This window comes from Phocoena sinus, chromosome 3 (genome assembly GCF_008692025.1).
Source record: "Phocoena sinus isolate mPhoSin1 chromosome 3, mPhoSin1.pri, whole genome shotgun sequence".
NCBI classification, from domain to species: Eukaryota; Metazoa; Chordata; class Mammalia; order Artiodactyla; family Phocoenidae; genus Phocoena; species Phocoena sinus.
The window spans coordinates 8,516,087-8,530,211 of NC_045765.1; the positions used below are offsets into that span (position 1 = coordinate 8,516,087).

General features: G+C 50.7%; 1 protein-coding gene and 1 long non-coding RNA gene across 2 annotated transcripts; one reads left to right on the top strand and one right to left on the bottom strand.

The window, feature by feature from the left end:
* Positions 1 to 551: 551 nt before the first annotated feature.
* On the bottom strand, positions 552 to 7,834 carry LOC116751803. The gene is made up of 3 exons (XR_004349339.1): positions 7,162 to 7,834; positions 7,013 to 7,076; positions 552 to 631 (listed from the first exon to the last, which is right to left on the bottom strand). It is a non-coding gene; the product is annotated as an uncharacterized LOC116751803 (long non-coding RNA).
* DNAJB1 (DnaJ heat shock protein family (Hsp40) member B1) lies at positions 6,321 to 10,123 on the top strand. The gene is made up of 3 exons (XM_032628139.1): positions 6,321 to 6,658; positions 7,841 to 8,421; positions 8,722 to 10,123. The coding sequence occupies exons 1-3, from the start codon at positions 6,448 to 6,450 to the stop codon at positions 8,950 to 8,952; spliced, it is 1,023 nt and encodes a 340-aa protein (XP_032484030.1). The 5' UTR covers positions 6,321 to 6,447; the 3' UTR covers positions 8,953 to 10,123.
* The last annotated feature ends 4,002 nt before the right edge of the window (positions 10,124 to 14,125 follow it).

The window sequence follows — 14,125 nt, forward strand, 5'->3', positions numbered from 1 at the left end:
TCGCCACGGGGCTAGCCAATCAGCTTGCAAGACCCACCGAGGGGGCGGAGCGCGGGCACGAGGGAGGGGAGTCGGTAGAAAGAAGGGGCTTGGCTACCCACCAATCAAAGGGGGCCTCGGCGCCGCGAGCCCCCCCCCCTGCCCCGCCCCTTGGTGGCGTCGCTGTGGAAACCAAGGGAAGCGAAGGTTACTGCAAGGCGGGGGGGAGGGAGCTAGCAGTTGAGTGACGTAGAAGGCAGCGTTCACGTGGTGGGCAGCTCGACTGGATGAATTCCGAGGTGGGCGGCCCCCGGGGGATACCGGGGAACAACGGGAGAGGGATGGGGGTTGGAGGCATGGGCTGGGGCACCTGGATGGAGAGGCCTTTCTGGCTAGGGGACCCGTATCTGTCATGAATGGGAGGAAAGGAAAGGGGAAATGGGTGGTGAAAAGCCTTCTGGAACCGCCCCCAACCTGTAACCATTCTGGGGCTGTCTTCACTCCCTTTTCAATGCAAGCCCCCGCCCCACCTTGCTCGACTCGAAGGGCACGGAGGCCACATTTGTCTCTACCTGCACGGTCCAGTATGGTCACCGCCGGCCACATGTGTCTAGTGAGCCCTTGAAATGTGGCTAGTCAAAACTGAGATGTGCTGTAAACATAAAACACAAACCGATTTCAAAGACTTAGTACGAAAAGGAAAATGTAAAAAAAAAAAAAAAAAAAACCTCATTAATCACCTTTTATGTTGATTACACGTTGAAATTATATTATTTTGGATATATTGGATTAAAATACATTATTAAAATTAAATTCCCCTGTTTCTTTTTACTTCTTTAATGTGCCTGTTGGAACATTTAAAATCAAACACAGCTTGCATGTGGCTGGTGGTTGTGCCTCTCACACTAGCTCTACTGGACAGTGCTGGTTTGGGGTCATGCCATGCTTTTGCTCCATTGATGGTCATGAGCAGGCTGGGAGGCTGGTTTCCACCACACACACACACACACACACACACACACACACACACTCATGCACACTTAAGACAGGACCTGGCACACTCCCTCACCTTATCTACTTTCTCCTGATTCCAGACCCTGCCCCTGAGCCTTCATCAACTGTTGAACCCTTCAGAATTCAGAGGCCTGGCATCAGGGACATGGTGAGAAGTCCTCAAAGATAGATCTGTGATTCACAGGAGAGCAGGGCAGGAAGAAGGTGAGTCAATGCTCAGCACTTAGTCATCCAGGTTAGGCTCTAGAGACTTCTGAAGCTACAGCTTATGGGGACCCCTGTCTCCAAGTAAAGGAAGCTAAGGCTGTGGTCTTCAGAAATTCATTACCTTTTTCATCGGGCCTATCTGGGCAAAACAGATGAAAACATAGTGTTTTATACTTGTACGTTCTCTTGTACAGATCTCTTCCTGTTAGCAGTTGTGGGGCTCACAGTATCTTGAGATCCTTTATGTACTGACAGGCCTCATTCCCTGGCCTCATGGAGGGGGATGGGGGACTACTCGCTCAGAGGCCACAAGTTTAAATCGTACGAAGTTGAGTTACTTGAGGTGTCTACTTCTGAGATGCTGAGGGGGCAGGGTTGAACCCCTAAAACCCAGCCATGTTTTGCTACTTTGCCAGTTTTGCCAATTTCCAGCTTCTCCAATGTGGTCTGAGTAAGCATGTCTTCCCTGTCACTGGGTTCCAGCTAGGCAAGGCACCTGGTGTCCAAATAGATGTCATTTTTGGAGATTCCACACACATTCCTACAGACTCAGAACATTCTGGAATTTCCCCTTCGAGACTGCTTCCCTGAGCCCTGAACTCACTCAACAGGCACCAAATAATTTTGTGAACCTACTACGCTGTGTGCCAGCCGAGGCATAAAAATAATTTCCGTCCCTCTCCTCACCTACAAGAAATGCATAGAAAGGCACGATCCAGCCTGCAAAGAAGTCCTTTGTTTTTGATGGGTATTACAGGTGTGAGGACCCCTTGCTGGCCTCACCTGCCTTCCAGTAATCAGTCTGCCAGCAGAAACCAAATCCACCCTCAGAATGAAGACTGGCCACTTTGGTCAAGCCATTCATGACACTGTACCACGGCTCTGACTATGTAGGGACAGCTAGATCGTCCAGCACAGTGGCTGGTTCATAATGGTGACAAGTAAATACATTTGGTATTTGCTGAGCCAAATGTGATAAGTCCCTTAGAGCAGTTTCCAAAGGGGAAATTCTATTTCCCACATGCAAGTAAGATAGGATCTTGATTCTTCCAGGAACCTGGCTTGGCTTGTTTTTGGGTGTGTGATCAAGCTGATTCAGAGCTGTGTGAGGGAAGGTAAAGCCTATAGCAGACAAGCCAGGGCTGGTTAGCAACTTTCCACTGTGTCAGGAGCCCCAGAGAGAGGTTTCCCAAGTTCCATCTTGTCTGCCTTTTTAATTTTTAAGTCCATGGGATTTATTTTCTTTTGATTGACGTATAATTTACATACAGTAAAATTCACCTTTTTTAGTGTACAGTTCTAAATAAATACAGACACGTAACCACCGCCACAGTCAAGATACAGAACATTTCCATCATCCCCCCACATTCCCCTGTATCCCTTTGCAGCAGATCCCATCCCCTGGCAACCACTGATCCAATTTCTGCATCAATACTCTTGCCTTTTCCAGAGGTCCTTTAAAATGGAATCACACAGTAAATAGACGTTTGAATCTGGCTTCTTTCATTAACATTAATGCATTTGAGGTTCCTCTGCATTGTTTCCCGTGTCAGTAGCTCAGTCTTTTTTATGGCTGAATAGTATTCCATCACGTTGCCAGATCACGGTTTATTCATTCACCCACTGAAGGATGTTTAGGTTTTAATGGCTGTTGGTAATGACAGATAAAGCCTCGATAACCATTTGCTCATGGGTTTTTATGTGAACATAGGTTTTTATTTCACATGGGTATTCCACCAGGGGAAGGTTGTTAGCTTGTATGGCTGTAATGCTTTTGAAGTTCTTTTTCATGAAGAGAAGAGTTGAAAAAAATGGCGATGCTTTTTTTAAAAAAATTAAGACTTTATCATCATCTGAATCACAGCTTAACATAAGCTGAGTGCTTACCACAAATACTCAGTATGCTACACACTTTACACCTCAGCATTTTATTCACTGGGTGACCTCAGGCAAGTCACATGACCCTCTCAGAGCCTCAGTTTCCCTACCGGTAAAACAGAGGTAATGATAGTCCAAGCTCCTAAGATTATTGTCAGGATTAAATGAGTTAATACAGATCAAGGGCTTGGAACCGGCTTGACACAGAGTAGGACCATGTCAGTGTGAGCTATTATTATGATGTTCATTTCCTGGCCCCTCTCAAATTCATCCACATAGCAACCCTGGGAGGTAAGATCTACCCTTATCCCATTTTATGGAGGACATACCTAGCAATTCGAGAGGTAGAGCAAGTTGTACAAGATCACACAGGCAGTAAATAAGTAAATAGTGGGTCCAGGATTTCAACGGAGGCTGACCGACTCCAGACTCACCTGCTTAGTTTTTTTTATTTTTTAATTTATGTTTGGCTGTGTTGAGTCTTCGTTGCTGCGCGCGGGCTTTCTCTGGTTGCAGTGAGCGGGGGGCTGCTTTTCGTTGCGGTGCGGTGGCTTCTCTTGTTGCGGCGCGCAGGCTCTAGGGCATGCAGGCTTCAGTAGTTGTGGCTCGTGGGCTCTAAGAGCACAGGCTCAGTAGTAGTAGTTGCTCCGCGGCATGTGGGAGCTTCCTGGACCAGGGATCGAACCTGTGTCCCCTGCATTGGCAGGCGGATTCTCAACCATCGCGCCACCAGGGAAGTCCTGCTTAGTTCTTACATTAGGGTTCTGTTGGATACCAAAGAAACAGAACCAGTAGGATATATGTGTTTGTGAGTGTGTCTGTGTATTAAGAGATTTATTTCAGGCATTAGCTCACACGATTGTGGGGGCTGGCAAGGCAAGTCTGAAATCTGTAGGGCAGACCAGCAGGCTGGAAACTCTTGGCCAGGAATTGATGCTTCATCCTCAGGGAAACCTCAGTATTTGCTTTTAAGGCCTTCGGCAGTGAGAGCGCAGAACCCTAACCACTGCACCGCCAGGGAATTCCCTCAGTTTGCTTTTGAAGCCTTTCAACTGATTGGATGAGGTCCACCCACAATACCAATGGTCATCTCCTGTACTTAGAGTCAACTGATTATAGATGTTAACCTAACCACATATACAAAACACCTTCACAGCAGCACTTAGTGTTTAATTGAATAACTAACTGGGTACAACTGCCTAGCCAAGTCGATGCATACAACTACCCATCACATCTTCTCTTCTTCTCTGAGTTGAGAGCTCAAACCTGTGCTGAGATTTCTGCAGAGGCCACTTTTCCAATAACATTCCAAAGTGCCCAGTGAGTGTCCAGGTCAAAGAATCATAGCCATAAGAAGAGATGTTGAGTTTTGTTTTTGTTTTTTTCTTTTTGGGGGGGGGGTGGTTTGAACAATTAAAACTTCCTGAACATGACCCAGGCTTGCTCAAGGAAGGGAGAGTTCCCAGCTCTCAGGTTGCCCCTAAACACAAGGACACCCTTCACATGATGTTTTTGGCCCACTCAGGGCTATGTGAAGACCCTTGGAGGCTGCCACATCTGTTAACTCTTAAATTTATAAGTGTGAGGAAATCCACAAGCTCTGAATTTTTCCCCATGATGACTCTCCCGCTGTTTATGTAGCTTTTAAAAAATTCAAACTCTCTCCCCTCCATGATTGGTTCAGGAACCCTGCAGTGCTGTGCCCCTGGGCACCCAGCCCAGACTCATCCTCCCAGGTCAGCTGGTGTGTGTCCTAGTCCAGAGTCCTTACTGACATGGTTACCCTGGGGTCGGGGTGGCCAGGGATGGCCGGAATCCCCCTGCTAGACAGCAGGGGAAGGCCATGGCATCTTTCTCAGGAGTTCCAGCCTGCACAAGGGCAGTAGTTACCAGAAGCTTTTTGCCAGGAAGCGGGTGGCTCAGCAGCCCACCATTCAACCAGATGGCTAGTCACCCCTTTGACAGCACTTCCTCTAGGCCAGGCCTGTCCTGGGCACTTCACAAATGTTGAATCAACGTCAACTTCAAAGCCCTATGAGGCAGGTACAACTACTACCCCCATTGTACAGATAAGGAAGCTAAAGGCCCTGGAAGGCTCAGTAACCAGCCCAAGATCACACAGCCAGGAAGAGCTGGAACCAAGAATGAAACCGGGCTGTCTGTCTCCAGAGCCAGTGTCACACCGCCCAGACCTCCCAATCAGTTCTTCCAGGAAACTCTCTCCTTCACAGGGCACCACCACCTACCCAACCCTCTTCCCTTCTCAGGTGGTACCCCTTTCTGAGCCTTCTTACCCCGTCAGCCCTGCCCTTAACCACAGACACCCCAGACTCTCAGAGCCGAAAGGGATCATGTTGCCCACAGATGAGGAAACAGAGGTCTTGAGAGGTGTATGACACGCCCATGTCTCCCCCAAATCATAAAGGTAGTGGGGAGGGGAAAAAGGAGGTGTATTAAAAACAGCCAGGAATATTTACGAAGCGTCGGTTCCAGACACGTTTCTGCCAGTAGAGACCCAGCACTGACAAGACCCAATCCCTGCCCTCGTGGTGGTCGCAGGCTGGGAGAAGGGTGACATTTAGCATGAAAACCAAGGAACAGGGTAATTTCAAATTTCAGTGGCAGGGGTTCTTGAGAATACAGTAAACTGAAAGACTTAAGGAGCTGGACTGAGAAGACCTCTCCAGGGAGATGAACTTTGGTCCCGGGTGCTCACCCCGCTTTACAGGGTACTGTATAGGTGAGGACAGGGACAGTACCGGGGCTCCCAAGTGCATTCTACCCACAGCCGGTAGAAGAGGGCGGGTGGGTAATTTTAGTCCCAGAAGCAGGGTGGGTGTCTGGGGCAATGAAAGATTAGGTAACTCCCGCACCCCGAGACTCCTGGCAGGAACTGAGTCCCAAGCCCTGTGAGATAAGAGCGGGCACGTTTGCTTCTGCTACGGAAGGGGCGGGGCGAAGGGAGCAGCGCGTCGTAACCTATTGACCCAGGCAGGGGGCGGGCTGCGCGGCCGGCCGGGTCGTCAGGAGCAGTAAAGCAAGATCTCTATTGGTTCCCGCGGGGGATGGGCGGAGCCTCCGTCTCCCGGGGGCGTGCGCCACGGGGAGGCGTTGCCGAGGGCGGAGCGGGAAGGGGCGTGGCCGCGCGCACGGGGCTGTTGGCGGTGCGGCCCCGCCCCGGATGTTGCGCGTCGCAGCCTGGGCGGCGGCGATTGGTCGAAACTGCGTAGGGGGCGAGGAGGAAGGTTCTGGAGGGGGCTGGCGGGCTCTGGAAGCTTCCGCCGGGCGAGTATATAGACTCCGGGAGCGGGCGGCGGCGGAGCCGGGGGACGGCTACAGCTGGGGCGGGGCGAGCCGTACGCGCAGGCAATGGGCAAGGACTATTACCAGACGCTGGGCCTGGCCCGCGGTGCGTCGGATGAGGAGATCAAGAGGGCCTACCGTCGCCAGGCGCTGCGTTACCACCCGGACAAGAACAAGGAGCCCGGCGCCGAGGAGAAGTTCAAGGAGATCGCCGAGGCCTACGACGTGCTCAGCGACCCGCGCAAGCGCGAGATCTTCGACCGCTATGGGGAGGAAGGTAGTGTGCGCGCTCGCGGCCGGGGGCGCGGCCCCGCCGTTTGACAGGCGGAGAAACCGAGGCACAGCGGCCACGCTGCGGCGTCCCGGGGAGTGGAGGGGCGCCCCGGCCCCCGGGGGCAAGCAGCCCCCGCCCTCTGGCCACACGGGCGTCCGCTCTCGGATAGGCGGCCGCCCGATGGGAGGAGCAGCCCTGGCTGCGCTGCTCGCCCAGAAGCTTCTAGTATGTCTGGGACTGCCCCTCCCTGGGCGCCCGCCTCCGCCCACGGCCCCTATCGGTCCGGGGTGCTGAAGGAGAGGGTTCGGAGGCCTAGCTTCAGTGGTGACATTGTGGCCCCGCGGGCCCTAGACTCACCTGGGCGAGGTGCAGGGCGGGGTCTCTCTGGCTGAGCGCCGGGCACAGCCTGCGTGTAGTGAGCCTGCAAACGAGAGTGACAGTTAAAGCCGAGCGACCTCCCGGAGCTCTCCGAGGGTGGAGTGAGGTAATCCCTGTAAAGTGCTTACTTGGCTCCGTGCCGTGCCGGGCACGTAGTCGGCCGTCAAGGTGTATGGAGCAATGGGGCCTGTCTCTGCCCAGCCTCCCCGGGGTCGCCCTCTTCAGGGAAAAAGAAAGCTTTCTTGGTGTCCAGTTGCTCGTTGATGACTCAGGCTGGCTTCTGGGCTTGGCCTTCAGAAATAAGTGACTTTTTATATAAGAATGGTGGTAGTAAGTGCCAGGGCGTGAGAATTTGAAAGTCTCCGTTTACAGTTTCACCTTCATCTCTACTCCGCCACACGTCTCTAGCCCTAAAGTGTTTAAGAGTAAACATTTAGTGAAAATTGATCCTGGGTTGTGCTTTTTTCATCGGATCTGTTAGTGAATTCTTTGTACTCCTTGTAACATTGCAGGAAGGATGGGTTACTCAGGTGTGAGGACCTGGGTGACCCCAAGAGATATGGCCATCTCAGAGCTTGAGCCTTTCACTACTGTCATGCCACAATGAACTACCTACCTTGGGGAGTAAGGGTTCTGTTTATGCCGCTGCAAGTGGGAGGTAAAAGCTTGGGGTTCTTCGTTATTCTTCCCAGACAGGCTAAAAAAAAACCCTCCCGCAATGGCTCCTAAGCTTTTTTCCTTAAGGAAAGCTCCTGGAGAGCTAAGCTCCTAGCCAGCCATCTGATTTCTTCTGCTTTTGCTTTTCAGGCCTAAAGGGCAGTGGCCCCAGTGGCGGGAGCAGTGGTGGTGCTAACGGTACCTCTTTCAGCTACACATTCCATGGAGACCCTCACGCCATGTTTGCTGAGTTCTTCGGTGGCCGAAATCCCTTTGACACCTTTTTTGGGCAGCGCAACGGGGAGGAAGGCATGGACATCGATGACCCATTCTCAGGCTTCCCCATGGGCATGGGTGGCTTCACCAACATGAACTTCGGCCGCTCCCGCCCTGCCCAAGAGCCCACCCGAAGGAAGCAAGATCCCCCTGTCACCCATGACCTCAGGGTATCACTTGAAGAGATCTATAGCGGCTGTACCAAGAAAATGAAAATCTCTCATAAGCGGCTGAACCCTGATGGAAAGAGCATTCGCAACGAAGACAAAATCTTGACCATTGAAGTGAAGCGGGGGTGGAAAGAAGGGACCAAAATCACCTTCCCCAAGGAAGGAGACCAGACCTCCAACAACATTCCAGCCGACATCGTCTTTGTTTTAAAGGACAAGCCACACAATATCTTTAAGAGAGATGGCTCTGATGTCATTTACCCAGCCAGGATCACCCTTCGGGAGGTAAGGCACTAGGCAGGGCAACGTCTGCGGAGGGAGAAGGCTGCTTTTTGACACAGTTCAGTATTTGCTTGACACATATTTCTGAGCTCTTGGTGTGTGCCAGGCTTGGGAGGTGCAGCAGCAACAAGACTTTCCAGGGCTCTTTTTCCAGAGCTTCTGTGCTGGTGACCTGGGTGGATCTGGGGGCAGGGTCTTAGCTACAAAGGCCTCATGGTGCTTACCTTACATTAAACAGCCTCTGGGCAGGATGTGAGCTTCCGAAGCTACTCTCTATCTAATGTTGTCCATTTGCTTTCCAAGGCTCTGTGTGGCTGTACAGTGAATGTCCCAACTCTGGACGGCAGGACCATACCTGTTGTATTCAAAGATGTCATCAGGCCTGGCATGCGGCGAAAAGTTCCTGGAGAAGGACTTCCTCTCCCCAAAATGCCCGAGAAACGTGGAGACCTTATTATTGAGTTTGAAGTGATCTTCCCCGAAAGGATTTCCCAGACGTCAAGAACCGTTCTTGAGCAGGTTCTTCCGATATAGTCACTGTGTTCCCCAAGGACTGACCAGGGACCTTTCCAGAGCTCAAGGATTTCCAGACTGTTCCACCAGCTGTGGACCCGCGAGAGGGTGGGAGGGCCCAGGGCGGGCTTTCGTACTGCTGAATGTTTTCCAGAGAATATATTACACAATCTTCCAAAGTCGTGCACTAGACTTAAGTGGTTTTTCGAGCGATAGGGTGGCAGGTGGTGGGGACAGCAGGAAAAGGCAGTCCAGTCTGCCCCGCTGGGTCCTGCCACCCTCCGGGATGGGCCCACACCCTCCTCCCCCAGGCCCTGCCCAGGGGGAGAGGCAGACCCACAGCTGGACTTGATCCCTCTGTAGTCCCTTTGCTTGCAGATGTTAGACGTGGTATGGACCTGCCTTCTTGGTTACCAGGTCCTGTACACTCCTCAGTTTCTGTTGTGTAATCAGTTCATGTTTTATTCTGTATTTGTCTCCCACGTCTTACTCTTCCCCTGAAGAATCCCGTCTTTTCTCTTGCCATCTCAAATTGAGAACCTAGACTATTTTTGCCCAACTGCCTGGCCGGCTCCCACAAGCAATACCTCTCTCTCGTTCCAGCAAGACCAAGGGAGCCGGCCTCCAGTGAGCGAGTAACTTGTGCAGCTGCCTCTCCCTCGAGCGTCTGGGGTCCTGGCCGGAGCAGGGGGTCCTCTCAACCCCTGGCTCCAAGGCTGGGTGCGCTCACTTTCCTTTTCTGTAAGGCAATCTTCTGGCACACCTGGGATTTACCAGTGGCCCAGGTAATTTTTCATTTAATGGACTCTGGACTCTCAAAAGGATCTGATCCTTTTGCATTTTGCACAGCCCTAGGTATAATCCCTTTTGATAAAAGGGTCTCTGCTTCTGATTACAGGAGCACTGTGGAACGTCTGTAAATATGTTTTTATAATTCCGTGTAAAGTTGGTGTGACCTCAACTGAAACCAGTCCACAGCAGCTGCTGCTCTCTGTAAGGGGCCGTGATGGAACTCGGAAGGAACCTGGTGGGGGCGGGGGGCGGCACGTAGGAACAAGTGTCTGTTCCTCGCAGGCCAGTCTGGTGCTCAGACCTTTAGATTCGTTGTAAGTTGCCACTGCCAGCACAAGACCAAAGTGTGTGACTTGTCAGTGTGCAGTGTGACAGCATTAAAGACTGATGCTAAACCTCAGGGGAGCGGTCCTGTGACTCTGTTTGAGGGCTCTGCTGATGGGCTGGGGTGGGGTCTGGGCAGCCCTCCAAAGGCGGCCAGGGTGGGTGGGTGGGAGGGAGGGAGGGGTGAGCAGAAGGCAGGAGTCCTCTGCAAGGGAGAGAGAAGTCACTCTCCTTGAGCTGGATGTGGTGTGGATAACAGCACCCCACAGGACTCGATCCAGGCATCCGGAGAGCCCAGTGGACTCAGAGCTTGCTTTCTGTGAAGGTTGGGGCCAAAGTTAAGCAGGTCCCCTCCCAATATTCCAAGGTCTGGTTGCTGGGGCCAAAGGGAGATGTATGTATCTCCCCCCACTCCTTACTTGCTAGAACAGGCTGGTGTCAGGCAGACCCTGGCCAAACCAGACTAGGATTCCAGCCCAGGGCTGGCCCTGCCCTGGTGAAGACCTATTTCCTGCCCTCCCTTTATTTGCAGGCCACTGAAACTGCTTTTACTTTGCAACTTTTTTTAAGGAACTGGTTTTATTTTAAGGTAAGTAATTACACAGGCGGAAAACAATGTATTGCTATTTTGCTACAAAACGTCTTGATGTAAAAACTTAAATAACACCATGTTTAACGTCAACCTAGGAGTGGCTTTCCCTTCCCACTGAAAGAATTTAACCACTGAAAACAGTCTAAGAGCAGTGCTGTCCGAGAGAACTTTCTTCAGTGATGGGAATGTTTTATGTCTTTTAAAACAGAAATTCTTTAAGATTCAATAGAAGTTGCTTGGTAGCCGCAGCCACACGTGGTTAGCGGTGACTTGGGTAAGACATGGGTGTCTTAGAAGGGCAGCCATGTGGAGCCCAGAGAGGCCATCCTAGTTGGGAGGTGACCCCTGGAGTATCAGAGCCAAAAGGGACCTTATCACAATATTTGTTTGCTGAACCAGGGACCAAGATGACATTTGCTGCAGAATTGGCCCTGGCCTCGGTTGGGGTCACAGAACCCCAGGGCTGCCAATCCCCCCGCCCCCGTCTCCCTCATTACGTAGCAGGTGCCTGTGAACTTCATATCCAAGGGCCACCAGCACAAACGTGCACAAAACCTCAATGTGTCACAGTTCTGGTAACTTATTTAGAGCAATAACCTAACCAGGGCGGTGGATGGGGCAGTGTGAGTCTAAGAAAATGTTCACAGTGAAAAAGACAGAAAGGACCCTAGTGGACAGAAAGCCTGCCCCTCAGATGTACAGCTTTTGCCCACACTGGGCGCGGTTGTGTGTGTCAAGTGTCTGGTTGTCTGCAAGTGGACCTCTCCTCCTCCTTAGCTTCCAGTTAATGGATCTTTTCTACTTTCCCATGCTGCCTATCTGACCACGTTTCAGAGTTCCTTCCATATTGGTGCATGTGGAGCTGCCTCTTTTTTGGGCCCACTTCATCTCTATCCATTGCACCAGGAGTGTCGCATTGATTCAAACAGTAGAAAACTCAAAATTTACATTCGGCCTGTGGTGAAAAGTTGAGTTCCCTCCCTCCTCAGGACCACTGTAGACAAGCCATGGCATTAGAAAATTTTTCCTTTTTTAAAAATGTTTTTTGTGCGTCCTCCCAGAGAGAGTCTGCTTATATAAGCATAAGCATAATTTCTAAATGTTCAGTTTCAATTTTTGGCTATGTAATTGCAGTACCAAATTTACAAGGGCACATAGAGTTAAAAATTCTCCCTCCCACCCTGCTTTTGAGTCCACCCCCAGTGAATGTTCCCAGTGTCTCCTGTGCATTTCCTTCTGATGCTGCACGAATGTATTTTTCTTTTTTTATACAAGTGGTACATACTGTATGCTATGTTTTTTTTTTTCCTCACATGTCATAGAAATAGCTTCCTCACTTCTGTTTTTCTACACATTGATTCTGCCAGGCCTGCTCAGGTGGGTGTGAAGATCTAGTTCAATGTTTGATGGCCCCTACCTCTCCTCTATCATTGCTCCTGCTTCTAGGTTTGAATCTCAGCTCGATCACTTTCTAGCTGTGTGACCTTGAGCAAGTGACTTAACCTCTCTGTGCCTCTGTTTCTTCAAGTGTAAAATAGGCATAATAATAGTACTTCTAGGGTTGTAAGGATTTTCAGATATAGATACATAAGCACACAACGGGGCCTGGCACAGAACAAGCACTGTGTGTCAGTTATCTTTGTATCCCAATGTGAAAGTTTCTCAGCCCACAGCTGGTAACTCTAAAGACTGAGGTGAGTCCAAGGTCTTCTGGGTCAGTGCTCTCGGCTCAGGTCCAGGAACCGAATCTCCAGGCAAGCCGCTGAGACCCACAGCTCCACCCCAGCCCTCTCCCGACTTGAGGAAACTGTACCTAAAGCAGGCTCACTCCCATGCTGTCCTGTCACCACCTGCTCACCCGACAGCAGCAGTGGAGCGTCAGGCTCTACGACTGAGCAGCCCCGGGTTTGATTCCCAGCTCTGCCACTCTGCAGCTGTGTGTTCTTGGGCAAGTGACTTCACTTCTCTGAGTCTCAGTGGCCTCCTTTAAAAACAGGGCTAGTGAAGGTACAGACTTCATAGAGGTGTGAAAACTGGGCAAGGTAGGGCATTGGGGAGGCAAAAGAACGTGGTATTAAGAACTTGGCTTCTGCAGCCTGACTGTGCTGAGTTCGAATTCTGCTCACTGCATTCCCCTGGACAAATAACAAACCTCTCAGAGCCTCAGTTTCCTCCCATGTGAGACAGGACTAATCATAGCCACTCCCAACGTTCTCACTCCCCCAGAGCCAGAACTCAAGACAGCTAACCCCTGAGAAGAACTTCACACAGGCCTGGCATGGAGCAAGTGGGCAATTAACACAAACACATATTTCTAAGGCAGTTGGGGTAAACCTGCCCCAGGTCTCCTTAAATATTAGTTATTCTCATTAGTTGTGAATCATTGAAGGACCCAGCATAGTGCCTGACACATAATAAGCATTGTCCATTCAGTAAATATTTATTGAATACCTACAGTGTGCCCAGTCCTGTTCTTGATGCTGGGGACACAGCAGTGAACAAAACTGGCAAAAACTCCTGCCTTTGCAGAGCTGACAGTCTAGTGAGTGGAGTGAGAAAGAAGAAAATTAAGAATAAATAAATAAATCATCTAACATGCTAGACTGTGATGAGAGTGATGGAGAGATATAAAACAAGTGGGTAGAGAGTGTTGGGTGCAGTTTTAAGTAACATGGTCAGTGAATGCCTCATGGGGAAGGTGACATTTGAACAAAGTGTTGAAGGAGGTAAGGGGAGAGCCATGTGAATACTGAGGGAAGGACCTTCCAGGCAGAAGGAACAGCCTGTGAAAAGGCCCTGAAGCAGGAGCGTGCCTGAGTTTAAGGAACAGCCAGGAGAGCAAGGGGTGAGTGGGAGGTGAAGGCAGGGCAGACGGTGCAGGGCCTGCTGGGCCACTGGAGAACTCTGGCTTTTCCTGAGTGAGGCAGGAGCTTGCAAAGGTTTTGGTTTTTGCTTTGTCTTAATTTTCCTTTGTTTAGGGGGTGGGTGGGGAAGGGGGGAGGCTGTCATTTGATTGTATAACTTCAAGTACCTGAGCTATATCATCAGTCTCTTGAAATTTCAACGCACCAACCTTCCATTTCCAAATAGCACAAAGCAAACAATAAGCATCTATTTTCTATTAAAATCTAGTCCCTAAAAGTACAGAAATTCACGCTCCCTCCCACGGACCTGAGAATGCTTTCACGGCCTGCTGATTCCATGCTTGGTGGCAGAGGGGGATGTGGTGGTGTCTGATTTCTTCTGAGTTCTCAAACTCTATGATTATTCAGTGAGACAACTTCCCTCTTTGTCATGAAGAGAGGAGCGACAGCCTTGGGAATACTCCAGAAGGTCCTCCTTCTGAGCAACCTGAGTTTCCTTGAGGTCACCAACCATGCCCTAATAATCTTTGCATCACTGGCACCCAGGGCTGCCCTTGGCCCAGAACTGACACTCTGAGCGTTTGTTGAATGAGCAATCGGGTGACAAAGTGGACCTGCAACA

Coding starts and splice junctions, on each gene's coding strand:
- DNAJB1 (XM_032628139.1), top strand. CDS start 6,448: ATGGGCAAGGACTATTACCAGACGCTGGGCCTGGCCCGCGGTGCGTCG. Junction 6,659..7,840: donor CGACCGCTATGGGGAGGAAG/GTAGTGTGCGCG, acceptor TTTGCTTTTCAG/GCCTAAAGGGCAGTGGCCCC. Junction 8,422..8,721: donor CCAGGATCACCCTTCGGGAG/GTAAGGCACTAG, acceptor TTGCTTTCCAAG/GCTCTGTGTGGCTGTACAGT.